General features: G+C 48.9%; 1 protein-coding gene across 3 annotated transcripts in view; it reads right to left on the reverse strand.

Moving 5' to 3' along the window:
- DCDC2C (doublecortin domain containing 2C) overlaps nucleotides 1–13,003 on the reverse strand; it is a 114,040-nt gene that overhangs the window by 41,867 nt on the left and 59,170 nt on the right. For 2 of the 3 annotated variants that reach the window (XR_012133688.1, XM_073241814.1), the window contains exon 8: nucleotides 5,286–5,351. Coding sequence is in view for 2 of the 3 variants with exons in the window: in XM_073241814.1 (XP_073097915.1) it covers nucleotides 5,286–5,351 (66 nt within the window). In the remaining variant the exon portion in view is untranslated. Of the gene's footprint in view, nucleotides 1–3,967; nucleotides 4,038–5,285; nucleotides 5,352–13,003 lie in introns of those variants that run through there. The other variant, XM_073241857.1, reaches the window with a different exon arrangement.

A 13,003-nucleotide genomic window follows, 5' to 3' on the forward strand; every position in this document is an offset into this window, starting at 1 on the left:
GTCAGAAAGACTAAGAACAACAAATGCTGGCAAGGATGCGGAGAAAGGGGAACCCTCCTGCACTGCTGGTGGGCATGTAAGCTAGTTCAACCATTGTGGAAAGCAATATGGAGGTTCCTCAAGAAACTAAAATAGAAATACCATTTGACCTGGGAATCCCACTCCTTGGAATTTACCCAAAGAATACAACTTCTCAGATTCAAAAGGATATATGCACCCCTATGTTCATCACAGCACTTTTTACAATAGCCAAGATATGGAAGCAACCTAAGTGTCCATCAGCAGATGAATGGATAAAGAAGAGGTGGTACATATACACAATGGAATACTATTCAGCCATAAAAAAGAAACAAATCCTACCATTTGCAACAACATGGATGGAGCTAGAGGGTATTATGCTCAGTGAAATAAGCCAGGCAGAGAAATACAAATGCCAAATGATTTCCCTCATTTGTGGAGTATAACAATGAAGCAAAACTGAAGGAACAAAATAGCAGCAGACTCACAGACTCCAAGAAGGGACTAGTGGTTACCAAAGGGGAGGGGTGGGGGAGGGCGGGTGGGGAGGGAGGGAGAAGGGGATTGAGGTGTATTATGTTTACTACACATGGTGTGGGGATCACAGGGAGAACAGTGTAGCCCAGAGAAGGCACACAGTGGATCTGTGGCATCTTGCGGCACTGATGGACAGTGACTGCATTGGGGTGTGGGTGGGTAATTGATAATATGGGTAAAGGTAGTAACTACATTGTTTTTTCATGTGAAACGTTCATAAGAGTGTATGTCAATAATACCTAAATAAAAATTTTTTTAAAAAAAAGAAAATACAGTCCCCTCAAAAAAAATAATAAACGATTGATACACAGAACAAAAAAAGAAACTCGTTCATTATTTACATTCTTTTAATTAGCATTGATATGGATATATTTTGTTGCGTCTGTTGGAGATTTGTATTCTCTGTGAATTTCTTTCACATGCGTCTTTTATATTGTGTTAGTGACTTATGAGCTCTTTGCAAATTAAGAAAATTGTATTTGGGTTGCAAATAGTTCCTTCCATGCTTGGGTCGACTTTTGACTTCATAGTATTTTCCAAAGAGAAGATTTGATTCTCATACAGAGAAATGTCAAGTCTTTGGGGACGATCACTTCTTACAAGGTAGCCTTTGGGACTCAGTGAGTATTGGCCCTCGCTTTTTAGTGCTCCGCGGAGAGTCCGTGCGCGGTCCTGGGCACGCCGCAGCCTCCGGGCCGGGGTCCCCACGACGGTCACCCCGCCCTCACAGCGAGGAAGACTGTCGCGGTGACAGTGCCGGGAGCGGAGCAGCACCTCCTCGGGGAGCCCGCCTCTCGGCGACAGGCTCACCAACAGCTCTGAGTGTGGTGCCGACAGGTAAGAAGTGCGAAGCCAGCCCCGCTGGGGGTCCGGGAGGAGGGTCGCACCGCCCGGTGGGGCCCAGGCAGCCCGGGGAGCCTGGCACGGGGAGGGGGCCCTGAGGCGGGAGGGGCGGAGCGGCCCGGGCGCCAGGCAGCCCGCGGGGGCAGCGGAGGCAGACGCGGCCCGGCTCGCCCTCCAGGGAAGGAGCTCGCTGACCACAAACCCTGCACTTCGTACGATGCACAGAGTCGTCCGTGGGGTTTGCATGCGGCCTTTCCAACGGGAGGGGAACTGGGACGCTCCAAACGGGCTGGTAGGCCAGGCTTGAAGGTCAGGGGAGAGCCTCGGGGTCACGCCGGGGCCGCCCCGGGGGTCGGGGCACGGCCGGGGCCGGGCGGGCGCTCTGTGCGCTGGGCTGGGAGCCGCGCGTCCCTGCGGAGCCCCAGCGGGCGGCCTCCACCCCAGCCGCGCTCAGGAGCCCGACGCGCTCACAGTCGGGCGCCCCCGACGCCGCGCGAGGCGGGGGAAGGGAAGGCGGACGCCCGTCTCTGCGCGCTCACGGTCTCTCCGACTAGCCGATCGGTCGATGTCGGGGATATTCCGTTGTCAAGATGAAACATCATGCGCGTGCCCGTCCCGCCTGCCGCCTGGCACGAGCACTCCGGGGTGGCGCCACCTGGAGGCGGAGCTCCGCCGCTGCTCACGCCCCTCAGGTCACCCGCGCCTGGGCCAGTGACGCACGAGGTGACAAAGCCAACACAGGGGGCGGGCGGCGAGCAGGACCTGACCCCAGCGCCTCATCCACATGGCCCTTCCACCCCGGTAGGGCAGGGCCAGTAGGTGCGACAGTGGGGTGCTGACAGCTGGGTGCCCACAGAGTTTATTCGTGAGGACGGAAAAGTTTGGGTGGGCGACACAGCAGATGTACTGAATGCCACTGAACTGTACACTTAAAAATGGTTAAAATGGCAAACTTTGTTACATATATATTTTACCACAAAAAAAACTTAAATGATAGAAGCCCTTGTGATCAAACATCAGAAATACAAAATATATTTTTAAATAATGGTCAAAATAACATGCTCTCTCACCACTTTGCAACGTCACTATCATGTTACTCTGGGGTTATATGACTTAAGTAGGAGCAGCCTCGTCACAGGTAACTTGAAGCGAATCCACGAGTGTTTACGATACTTGCTGCCTAGGAGGCCCTCCCCAGACAGTAAAGGACACAGAAGAGGACAACACAGGTGGCGAGGCTCAGGCCCTTAGGACCTCACAGCCTATTCGGGGGAGGGAGAAATAATGTGCCTAAAAAAACTAATACAGTCAATGTCAAATAACATAACCTGATTGATGCTTTTTAATTATTAGACAAATGAAATCACAGGTAAAAGTACAGGTCACCAAGGATCCCAGTGGCCCACTGGCCGGGAAGGCTGACCGAGTACTGTTTCTTTTACATTATTGGTTTTACTAGCTGTTAAAATGCACATGAAATGATTGCTCTCCATCCCTCAAAAACATGGGTTAAATTTCAGGGCTGAAAACCTCCACTTCATGGGGCATTTCATGCAAACCAGGAAAATAGTGAAGTTTGGTTCAAGTCATGCTAGAGGCAGGGATGGAGTCACGTGGACCTGGCAGAACTAATCCTGGATTCTCGCACCTGGTTACACAGAACAGCATCCCCAGGCGCCTGATCACTGAGGGACACACCGTGAAGCCTGTGCCGTAAACACCTCTCCTGGGAAATCCTGCACAACCAGCACAGTTCGCTGGGGAGAAAACACAGCCTTGGGGATCATTCGAGACTGGGCTCGAATCCAAGCTCCCCGCCTTTCCTGACCGCATGATGGCATCACGCTGCTCCAGCCCTCCCCATCCCGTTGTCTTTGAGTCTGTAAAGTGGCGTGTTGACTCCAGCTGGAAGAGTGAATGTGAGGTGACTGGGACAAGTGTGACAGGCTGGGGGATGGGTGTCACAGGCTGGGGGATGGGTGTGACAAGCAGGGGGACAGGCGTAACAGGTTGGGGGACAGGTGTGACAGGCTGGCACGGTGCCCAACAGAGCAAATGCTCAGCACAGAGGCACTTGCTCTCTAGATGTGCCCAGCCTGCCTTGATGTCAGTAACGTCTGGGCAGAAGCATGGAGGCTTGATTGCTCCAGATCCCTCCTCACCCCAAAAGCTTAGATTCTTAACCCAGACATCTAACAACTGGGTGCCTGGGTGTGCCATTACTTGCATTAAGGAAGACTGACTCACTCTAAGAAATCAAATCTAGTGACTGATGTCAAGTTGCAAAGACATGTCAGCACTCCCGGAGGCCCCAGTAAATTTCACTGTTCAGTCCACTCAAAGTATTCAGATTATAGCATAAACTCAATGCGGTCAAAACGCCTGTATTTCCTTTAAAATATGCATTCAGCTATTACAACTGGAACATGACAGCTCCCCTCTCCTCTCCACCCCAACACAAGCAAACGACCCGCGCACCCTCTCCTCCTGCTCTGGGACGCGACTCTTCTGCCCCGTCCGTCACTCCACCCCAGAATGCAGGCTACACTGTCACCAGCAACTAACAGCCCCTTTCCTCTTCATTTGAAGGTCTTTCCTGCTCATCTAGACACAGACTCTACATGTCCACCAAAACCCGCCTGCAAAACAAAGATATTTAAGAGTATAAGGGAAGAGAGCTGTTTGAAAGATTATTCCCTGTGGCTGTCTTAGGTCATAAGCACCACTGACATTGAGAAACCTGAGCCAACTTCCTGAGTATGCGTGTCCCTTCCCACAAACACCCCTTTTCAAGGCGGTGGGACCCAGCAGCACCACCCCCTGCCACAGCCCTTGGGGCTATTCCCCCCTCTTGTCCAGGGTGGGAGCCAGGAAGCTGTGGGCACGTTTGCAAGGTGCTGCAGCCCCACATTTATCTGCAGCCCTGGAGGGCTCAGCGTCGGGATAGACTGGACTTGCTCCCCTGGATTTTATACAAACCCCTGGCCGAGGGCCAAAAATTTAAAAACATGAAACCACCTTGGAAAAAAAAATCTAGAGATGGAGTCACAGAAACAAATTTCCAAAAAATCTACTTCTTAGCAAATGGGATTGTATACTTAAAATAAATTTTGACTTAAATGTTCTCTCCACAAAAAAAGAAAAGAAGGCTGTTGATCTGTAGGGAGGGATGGGTGTGTTAACTAGCTTGATTGTGGCAGTGACTTCACCGAAGTGTATACCCTAAATAAATATGGTTTTTAACTGCCAGATATACTTAATAAAAAAACTAAGATAAAAGTAACATTTTCTCAATGCATATTTTATATAGCCTAGTCACACAACCTCCTAGAGTACCACAGAGATACGCTTCCTGGATTGACAGCATACCAGGAGCATCTGAACTGGACAGAGAGCAGACCCCAGAGCACACAGCCAGGATGCTGGGGGGCTGCTCCTGCTGCTATCTAGAGTGCACGCTGCACGCAGCCTCGCTTTCCACCAAGATGCTAGTCACTCAACACAACACACAATAGATGCTGATGGTGTCCATGCAGACAGGGTCATGGTTCACCTCCCTTGACTTCCCTCTAAAAATATATCTTTAAGTTGTTAGGTAAAAATGTTTTTCAGTCTGTGGCTGCAAATACAGTAACAGGTAATTAGGACAAGTAGAGAAGCCACTGCAATCACTCGTGTAATTTGTGACATCCAAGAGACCTGCTCTAAGGTCCCGCCCGCCTGGAAAACATGCCATTTCTCATTCTATGCTGGACTGTGTCCTGGGACCACCTTGGGCTTTCTGATCCTTTCTCCACCAGACATGAGCTCTACTCAACATGCTGAACGGACAAAAGGTCCCTAAGACCTAAGCCGTTAAGAACTACCAAATAAGAGGGTTAACTCACCTCGCTGCCTTCCAGATCGGGAGTGTCCGCTTGGATCTCTTCGTCTTTAATGATCTCAGCTGGCATCTAGAGGAAAACACACCATGGTTTAGACTTAGTCATGGTCAACCAATGTCAAACTCCTTTAATGAAGCAAAGAGCACATGAAATTGTGTGAACTTTTAGGCCACTTCTATGGACAAAGCAGGAAAAGGCACCATAGTGTTTCCACGGTTGTTATTTCAAATACACGAGTGTATCTGCTCTGTATTTTGACCTCTGGATCCACCAACAAAATGCCAACCTATTTAATAAAACTGTAGAAGAAATCTTTAAGAGAAAACACCATGAATCCCATTCATGTAAAAGAAGTGGATTTGCCACCCATATGCCTTTGTAATTCTCCATGTGCTTGGGGACCCAACCAGCACCCTCTTTATCAGTGTTCAAGAGATGTGGGTGGCCCCACCCTTCACACAGTGGTGCCCACATTCTCCTTGCATGCTGTCACCCAGTTTTCGTGACTTGTTGGCAAAAGGCAAGGAGCTATCTTTAATCAGTGCCTGGGCTCTCTCTGCTCTTGGGGAAAATCATTTGGTTCTGTGGCCAAAAAAAAGAAAGGCTTCCACAGGGACTCCTTTAATTGTGTTTCCATATCAGTCAGAACAGGCAGATGAGACCACAGTCGCAGCAAGCCAAGGGCACGCACTGTGTGTGCGCCGCAGGCTGGGGGGGTCTCCGCCCATCAGACACCCAGGATGCTGGGCTGGGGGGGTCTCTGCCCATCAGTCACCCAGGAGGCTGGGCTGGGGGGAGGTCTCTGCCCATCAGTCACCCAGGACCTTGGCCTGGGGGGGGTCTCCGCCCATCAGTCACCCAGGATGCTGGGCTGGGGGGGTCTCTGCCCATCAGTCACCCAGGATGCTGGGCTGGGGGGGTCTCTGCCCATCAGTCACCCAGGAGGCTGGGCTGGGGGGAGGTCTCTGCCCATCAGTCACCCAGGACCTTGGCCTGGGGGGGTTCTCCGCCCATCAGTCACCCAGGACACCGGCTGGTGTCCTACTGTGTGCCTGGGGAGGATCCAGGTGAGAAGAAAAGATGCCCTCCCCCAGTCCCCACCAAGACCCACATTAACAGCCAGTGGGGAATCAGAAGTCCAAAGAGAGGAAAGAGAGTGGGTGGCCAGAGATAGAAGGAAATTCAGGAGATGGGTGAGTATCGCCAAAGGACAGAGTGTTCCAAGGACAAGAGAGGGGCCCAAGCCTAGCTGAAGGTGAAAGGTCAGGTGCGATGAGAACAGACGCGGGCTGCATTTGGTGCCGTCGCAGGAAGAGGCCAAGGGGAGGGTGGAGGTGGGGAAAGTAGAGAGAAGCCGGTCCCTCCAAACAGGGGCCCTTCCCGTGTGAGGGAGACGGGATGCCCGGAGAGAGCGAGGCCTAGGGAGGGGGCACCGGTCACGGCAGGCGGGCTCTCCGCACGTTGGGCATCCAGCCAGGAGGATTCGTGTGATGGAAGAGGCTGAATGTGCACAGAAAGGCAGTGAGTCACTGGCAGCCCAAGGCTCTTGAGGAGCGCGAGGGGCGGGGTTCAGAGGCGGGGAGCAGGCGGGCAGCCAGGCCTCCCACCGCGACGGGAAGATGCCGCGATCCAGGCCCGAGCAGGCGCCCACCCCCGCCCCACAGCGCGCCCTGCCACCTTCCTTGTTTTCAGGAACTAGTCACGGAACTCAGAGGGGCGCGGGCCCCGTCCGCGCCAGACACCGCAGGACATGTTGATGGGTCTACGCCACCGGCCAGGGACAAGGATTAGGAGAGGCGCGCGGCGCACCCCTGGGGGGCCCTGGGAGGCACTCTTCCACTACCTGAAAAAGGCGCAGGGAAGGAGGTGGCCTCCCCCCGTCGGCACGCACGTGTCTCCGGGTGCTGGGTGCTGCACGGAGCCGAGTCACAGCTCCAGGGAGCGCGGGGACCGGCCTGAGGCCACAGCCACGGGCTCCGGACGGCAGGGTGGCGATGGGGAGGAGCCCGGCCCTCGGCCGCACCACCGGCCCCGAGCCGGCCACTCTGGAAGCTTCCATCGCACAGAGGCCTCCCAGCCTCCTGTTAGACGGCGTGATAAGTGTTCTTATTGCTGAAGGCACTTCTCTTGGGTTTTCTGTTCTTTACAGCCAAAAGCATCATAACAGATATAGTACTAATTACACTTTTTAATTTATTCATTAAAACAGATTCCCCAAGGACCTCTGTGAGCTTAGTGAGTTACTCTGTGCACCGGAAGTACCCAGGCTTTAAAGCTCCATCGTGTCTCTTCTAATTAGACAACAATTCAGGGATTCCACAGATTTAGACTGACCTTCTCCTAATGAGTCCAGATTGTTTGGGTTTTGCTTCAGTTAGTGTTTTGTTCTCAGCTCTCTCCAGGGAGAAACGCGTGTAAGGCGGTGCAGCTCGGTGCGCTTCTAATGCGCTTCTAAGAATCTAAGTGGGGACACTTCCTGCACTGACTCGTTGGGACTCCGAAAATAACTGAATTTCAGTAGAACTCAGAACTTGGCCCGGACCTTTGTGATTTCAGCCAATCCAGCCTTTTCATGTACCTCTGGAGACGTGGGGTTTACACAACATGCTTATCACCTGTCAGGGAATGACAGTGTAATGCTCTTCCGCTAAAACAGGATTGGTTCTGTGCAAGAAATGCTAAACTATTTTCCCAAAAAAGGAATCAAAGGTCAGAGTCGTGGACAAACAGAGCCTGCAATTCTACACTTTCTCCTGTCTTTTTAAACTGTTTGTAAAAATAAAATAAAAATAATTTTACATCTGGCAGAAAACAATACGTTCGTGAAAAATGTATTCCATAAATCAGACAGCATTTTAACACCAATGGTTTAATATCAAGGTACCATTTTTGTGCAGATTATAAGTGATAAAAAATTGTTTCCTTAACACTGGGGTATAATAATTTGGGACTTTAAAGTAAACATTAATCGCTCTAAGAATCAAAGTTTATAAAGCAGATTGTTCATGTGATGGCTCACAGAGGCCTCCACTCAAGCTCCACTGATAGAGCGGTGGAGGGGTCTGGGTGGGTAGGAAACATCACACTGTTAAAACCAAAGAGAAACAATTTAAACAAATTATAATTTCTAAAAGTAAAAACTCAAAAGGAAACAATGCAGCATAGGAAGAAAAAAGTGACTAAAGGCCCAGATAATCTAAACTGTGATGGATGACCAGCCGCGACACACTTTCTGACGCCTCCATCCCAGCATTGCCCCCCTCTCACGTCCATTGTATTTCCCACAAACTAAGCCTTCTGTCCTGTTCAAGGGCCACTTGGTTCACGACAAACGGGGTTCAGCGCCTCTGATGCTTCGCCGCTCGTGACGCAGGTAAGCAGGGTCACTCAGTTAACTGAAAGCACAGCTTCCCCAGCCCAGCACCTCAATCTTGGTTCCGTCACGAGCCAAAGACAGACATCAGCGGAATTCTGTAAGGGTCTCAATGCCAAGTTTGCTCTCAAGGTGCAGGAGGGCACAGTGCCAGTCTTGCTCACCATCACAGAAAAGTGGACATTCATGATGTCATCTGGAAGGAGCAAAGGACAGCCTGCCTTCTTTATCATCAAAATCTGAACTTCAGCTCTTCCCTTAGCTCGGGGAGTTTGGTGGCACACTGTGATGTTGCCCTGGGAACATGGGGTGTCCCCCAGAGTGACCTCCAGTTACCCCCCACTGATGCTCCAGCCTCTGATTTCATGGGAGTCATCGGCTGCAAGCAGGTGGGCACAGCTGCAGCTCTCCCTAGAGTTTGGAGGAGCCTTCGTTCCTGAGATTCCCTTTGCCAATGTAGCTTTGACTCCAGATTCACAGTTGGGAGGTTATATTTTGTAAGATTTGTCTTTATAGCAACATTAAACTGGATGTTACACACACTGCTGCGGCAATAACACATGAGATAACCAGGCTCATCCACAAGGTTGGAACCAGCTCCTCGGACAGGAGATTCTGGGCACATAGCAGAGCGGAGAGGCCTGAATCCACCTTCTCCCACCTCCACACAGAGCATTTCGCCCTGAAGAAGAATGGGGACCGAAGTGAACACCTTCTGTACAGTGAGGGACAGAAAGATAGAACTTTTAAAAACAGAACGGTAGGAGAGACAGCACCCCACCCCCAGCACAGCGACCGGCAGAGGGGAGGAGGGACATCAGGGGAGAGCCAGGCAAGGACCCGGCCCTGAGGCACAGGATAAGAGCGCTACGGTTCAAGTGCAGCTAGACCATAAGTGAAAGCACCTGTTTCGGAACTCAACCTCCACCATCCGGGATCAGGGGAGCCACCAGGGCCACAGCTGACACTTCTTCCGCACATCTCAGGGCAGCCGAGAGCAGGATCTGGGTGTGATCCCACCTTACTGACTGTGCTATCCACCTGTCCAGCCCTCATCAGCAGGACACAGAATGTCCCTGGCTCATGAGGAGGGTGCACAAATCTGCAGGCTGGTGCCACCAAAGCACCCTCCCCAGAGCACCGTGGGGAAACACCTGTGCCAGGCCTGACCCCTGGTCATGAGTGAGACCTGGCAGGTACTGACGCGGAAATTCCCAGGAGCAGCCCAGAGCACCCAGGGGCCAATGGGGATCATGCATGGAGCCTGACTCCATGCCCTCGGTGGGACCTGGTGTATGCCTGACTCGGGAAATCCCCCCAAGTGGTCCCATGCAGCCCAGAGCCTGCTTGAGTATTCAGATGGAGAGGCTCAGGGCACACAGCTGGTGCCAATCCTGGAGTTACCGGGAGTGTGCTCCCAACCCACCACTGGACCACCACCCTCACCCCCAACCAGTGCAAAACCCCAAGGCACCCACCCAGGAGCCCCTCCAATGGGCCCCAAGGCCACACCCTGAGACCATGCCCTGGGAGCCCCAGCACCAGGAAAAGCCCATCTCACACTTCCTTGGCCACCAGCTTGCCAAAAACATGAGGCACATGCAGTCTACACAAGGGACTCTCCTGCACAGGGCCATCTTCAAGACTGCAAGAGTGATCCCTTCCCGCTGATTCAAGAACCAAGCACAGAAAGTTATACAAAATGAAGAGTCAGAGGAATACACTCCAAATGACAGAAAAAGAGAAAAAACATTAAAAAAACATGAGAGTTAACTAATCTACCTGATAAAAAGTTTAAAGCAATGGTTATATAGATACTCCCTGGATTTGAGAAAATAACAGCACAATTCAAGGTGGATCTCAACAAAGAGAGAGAAAGCCTAAGAAAGAACAAATCAGAGATGAAGAATTCGATAGATGAAATTTAAAAATACGCTGGAGGGAACAACAGCAGACGAGAGAAGGCAGAAGAACAGACCAGTGACTTGAAAGAGGAGGGGAAAGCACTCCAGCTGAACAGCAGAAGGATATGAGGACAGGGTAAGACAACATCCGACATCCTAACAACCGCACTACAGTACAGAAGTCTCAGGAGAAGAGAGAAAGGAGAAGAACATTCATTTGAAGAGAGATGTAGCTGGCAACTTCCCTAACCTGGGGAAGGAAACAGTCTACCAGGTCCAGGAAGCACAGAGAGCCCCAAACAACATGAACCCAAGAAGATCCACACCAAGACACACCATCATCAAAATGTCAGAGATCAAAGACAAAGAGAGAATTTTTAAAGTAGCAGTAGGAGAGTGATGAATTACATATAAGGGAAACCCTATAAGGTTATCATCTGATTTTTCTGCAGAAACTCTGCACACCAGAAGGGAATGGCATGACACATTCAAATAACTGAATGAAAAAAAACCTCTAACCAAGTATGCTCCACCCGGCAATGTTATCATTCAAAACTGAAAAGAGCTTCATAGATGAATGTAAGTTAAAAGTTCACCCCTACTAAACCAGCCTTACAGTAAGTGAGAAAGGGGCTTCTTTAAGAGGAAAAGAAAAGACCCTAAATAGAAACAGGAAATTTAAGAAAGGGAAAAATTTCCACTGCTAAAGCAAACATATAGCAGAGGTAGTAGATCAATTACTTAAAAGCTAGTATTCAGGTCAAAAAGACAGAAGAAACAAAGACATTTACATCTAAAAAGTAGTTAAGAGAATCACTAGATAGGAGGTGGAAAAGAAGATACTATATACAGAAAGCATGGAGGAGGAGTAAGAAATGTAGGACTGCTGGGATGTATGTGGACTAAGTGACCGTCAGCTTGTTATAGGTTGTCAGAGTCACAGGATGTCAAACTAGAGCCCCAAGTTAGCCACAAACCAAAAACTTACGAGACACAAAAGGAAGAGAAGGGAACCCAAAAGTGACACTAAAGAAAGTCATAGAACACAAGGGAAGAGAGCGAGAGAGGAGAAAAGGATCTGAGAACAACAAAAACAACCAGGAAACATTAAACAAAATGACAATAAGTACATACATACTGATGATGACTTTATATGTAAATGGTCTAAATGCTCCAATCAAAAGACATGGGGTGACCGAATGGATAAAAAAATAAGACCCATCTATTTGCTGCTGCAAGAGACTCACTTCAGACCTAAAGACACACACAGACTGAAACGGAAGGATGAAAAAAGATATGCTGTGCAAACAGGGATGAAGAAGAAGCTGCAGTTTCAATACTTAGATAAAAGAGACTTCGAAACAAAGAAAGCAACAAGAGACAAAGAGGGACATTACGTGATGATAATGGGTCGGTCCAAGAAGAGGAATGACAATCATAAACATCTACGCACCCAACATAGGAGCACCTAAATATATAAACCAAATACTAAAAGATCTAAAGGGAGATATTGACAGCAACATAATAATAGTAGGAGACTTTGACAGCCCATTACATCAATGGATAGGTCATCTAGACAGAAAATTTAAAAAGGAAACAGAGGCTTTGAATGACCCCTTAGACTACATGGACTTAACAGATATATAGAACTTCCTGCCCAAATGCAACAGAATACACACTTTTCTCAAGTGCACATAGAAGGTTCTTTAAAATATATCGCATATTAGGACACAAAACATGCCTCAACAAATTTAACAAGACTGAAATTGTATCAAGTATCTTCTCAGACCACATTGGTCTAAAACTAGAAATTAATTATAAGAACAAAACTAAAAAATACAAGAATGTGGAGGCTCAACAACCTACTTCTAAATAATCAATGGTTCAAGGAACAGATCAAAGAGGAAATCAGAGCATACATGGAGACATGAAAACAGAAACACATCAGTTCAAAATATGTAGGATGCAGCAAAGAGGTTCTAAGAAGGAGGTTCTAAGAAGGAGTTACAGGCCTAACTCAAGACACAAGAACAATCTCAAATAAACAATCTAACCCTACAAGTAAAGGAACTAGAAAAAGAAAATCAAAGCCCAAAATTAGTAGGAGAGACATAATAAGAATCAGGGCAGAAATAAATAAAATAAATAGAAAAAAGATCAGTAAAACCAAGAACTGATTCTTCAAAAAGATAAACAAAATACACAAACCCTAAACCAGACTAATCAAGAAAAAAAAAGAGGATGCAAACAAAATCAGAAGTGGAAAAGAAGTTAAAACCAACACCACAGAAATTCAAAGAGCTATAGGAGAATTCTATGAAAAATTACATGCCAATAAATTGGACAACCTAGAATAAATGGATAAATTCCTAGAAAAATACAATATTCCAAGGAAGAAACAGAAAATCTGAACAGACCAATTACTAGTAATGAAGTTGAACTGG

This window comes from Manis javanica, chromosome 1 (assembly GCF_040802235.1).
Source record: "Manis javanica isolate MJ-LG chromosome 1, MJ_LKY, whole genome shotgun sequence".
In the NCBI taxonomy this organism is placed as follows: domain Eukaryota; kingdom Metazoa; phylum Chordata; class Mammalia; order Pholidota; family Manidae; genus Manis; species Manis javanica.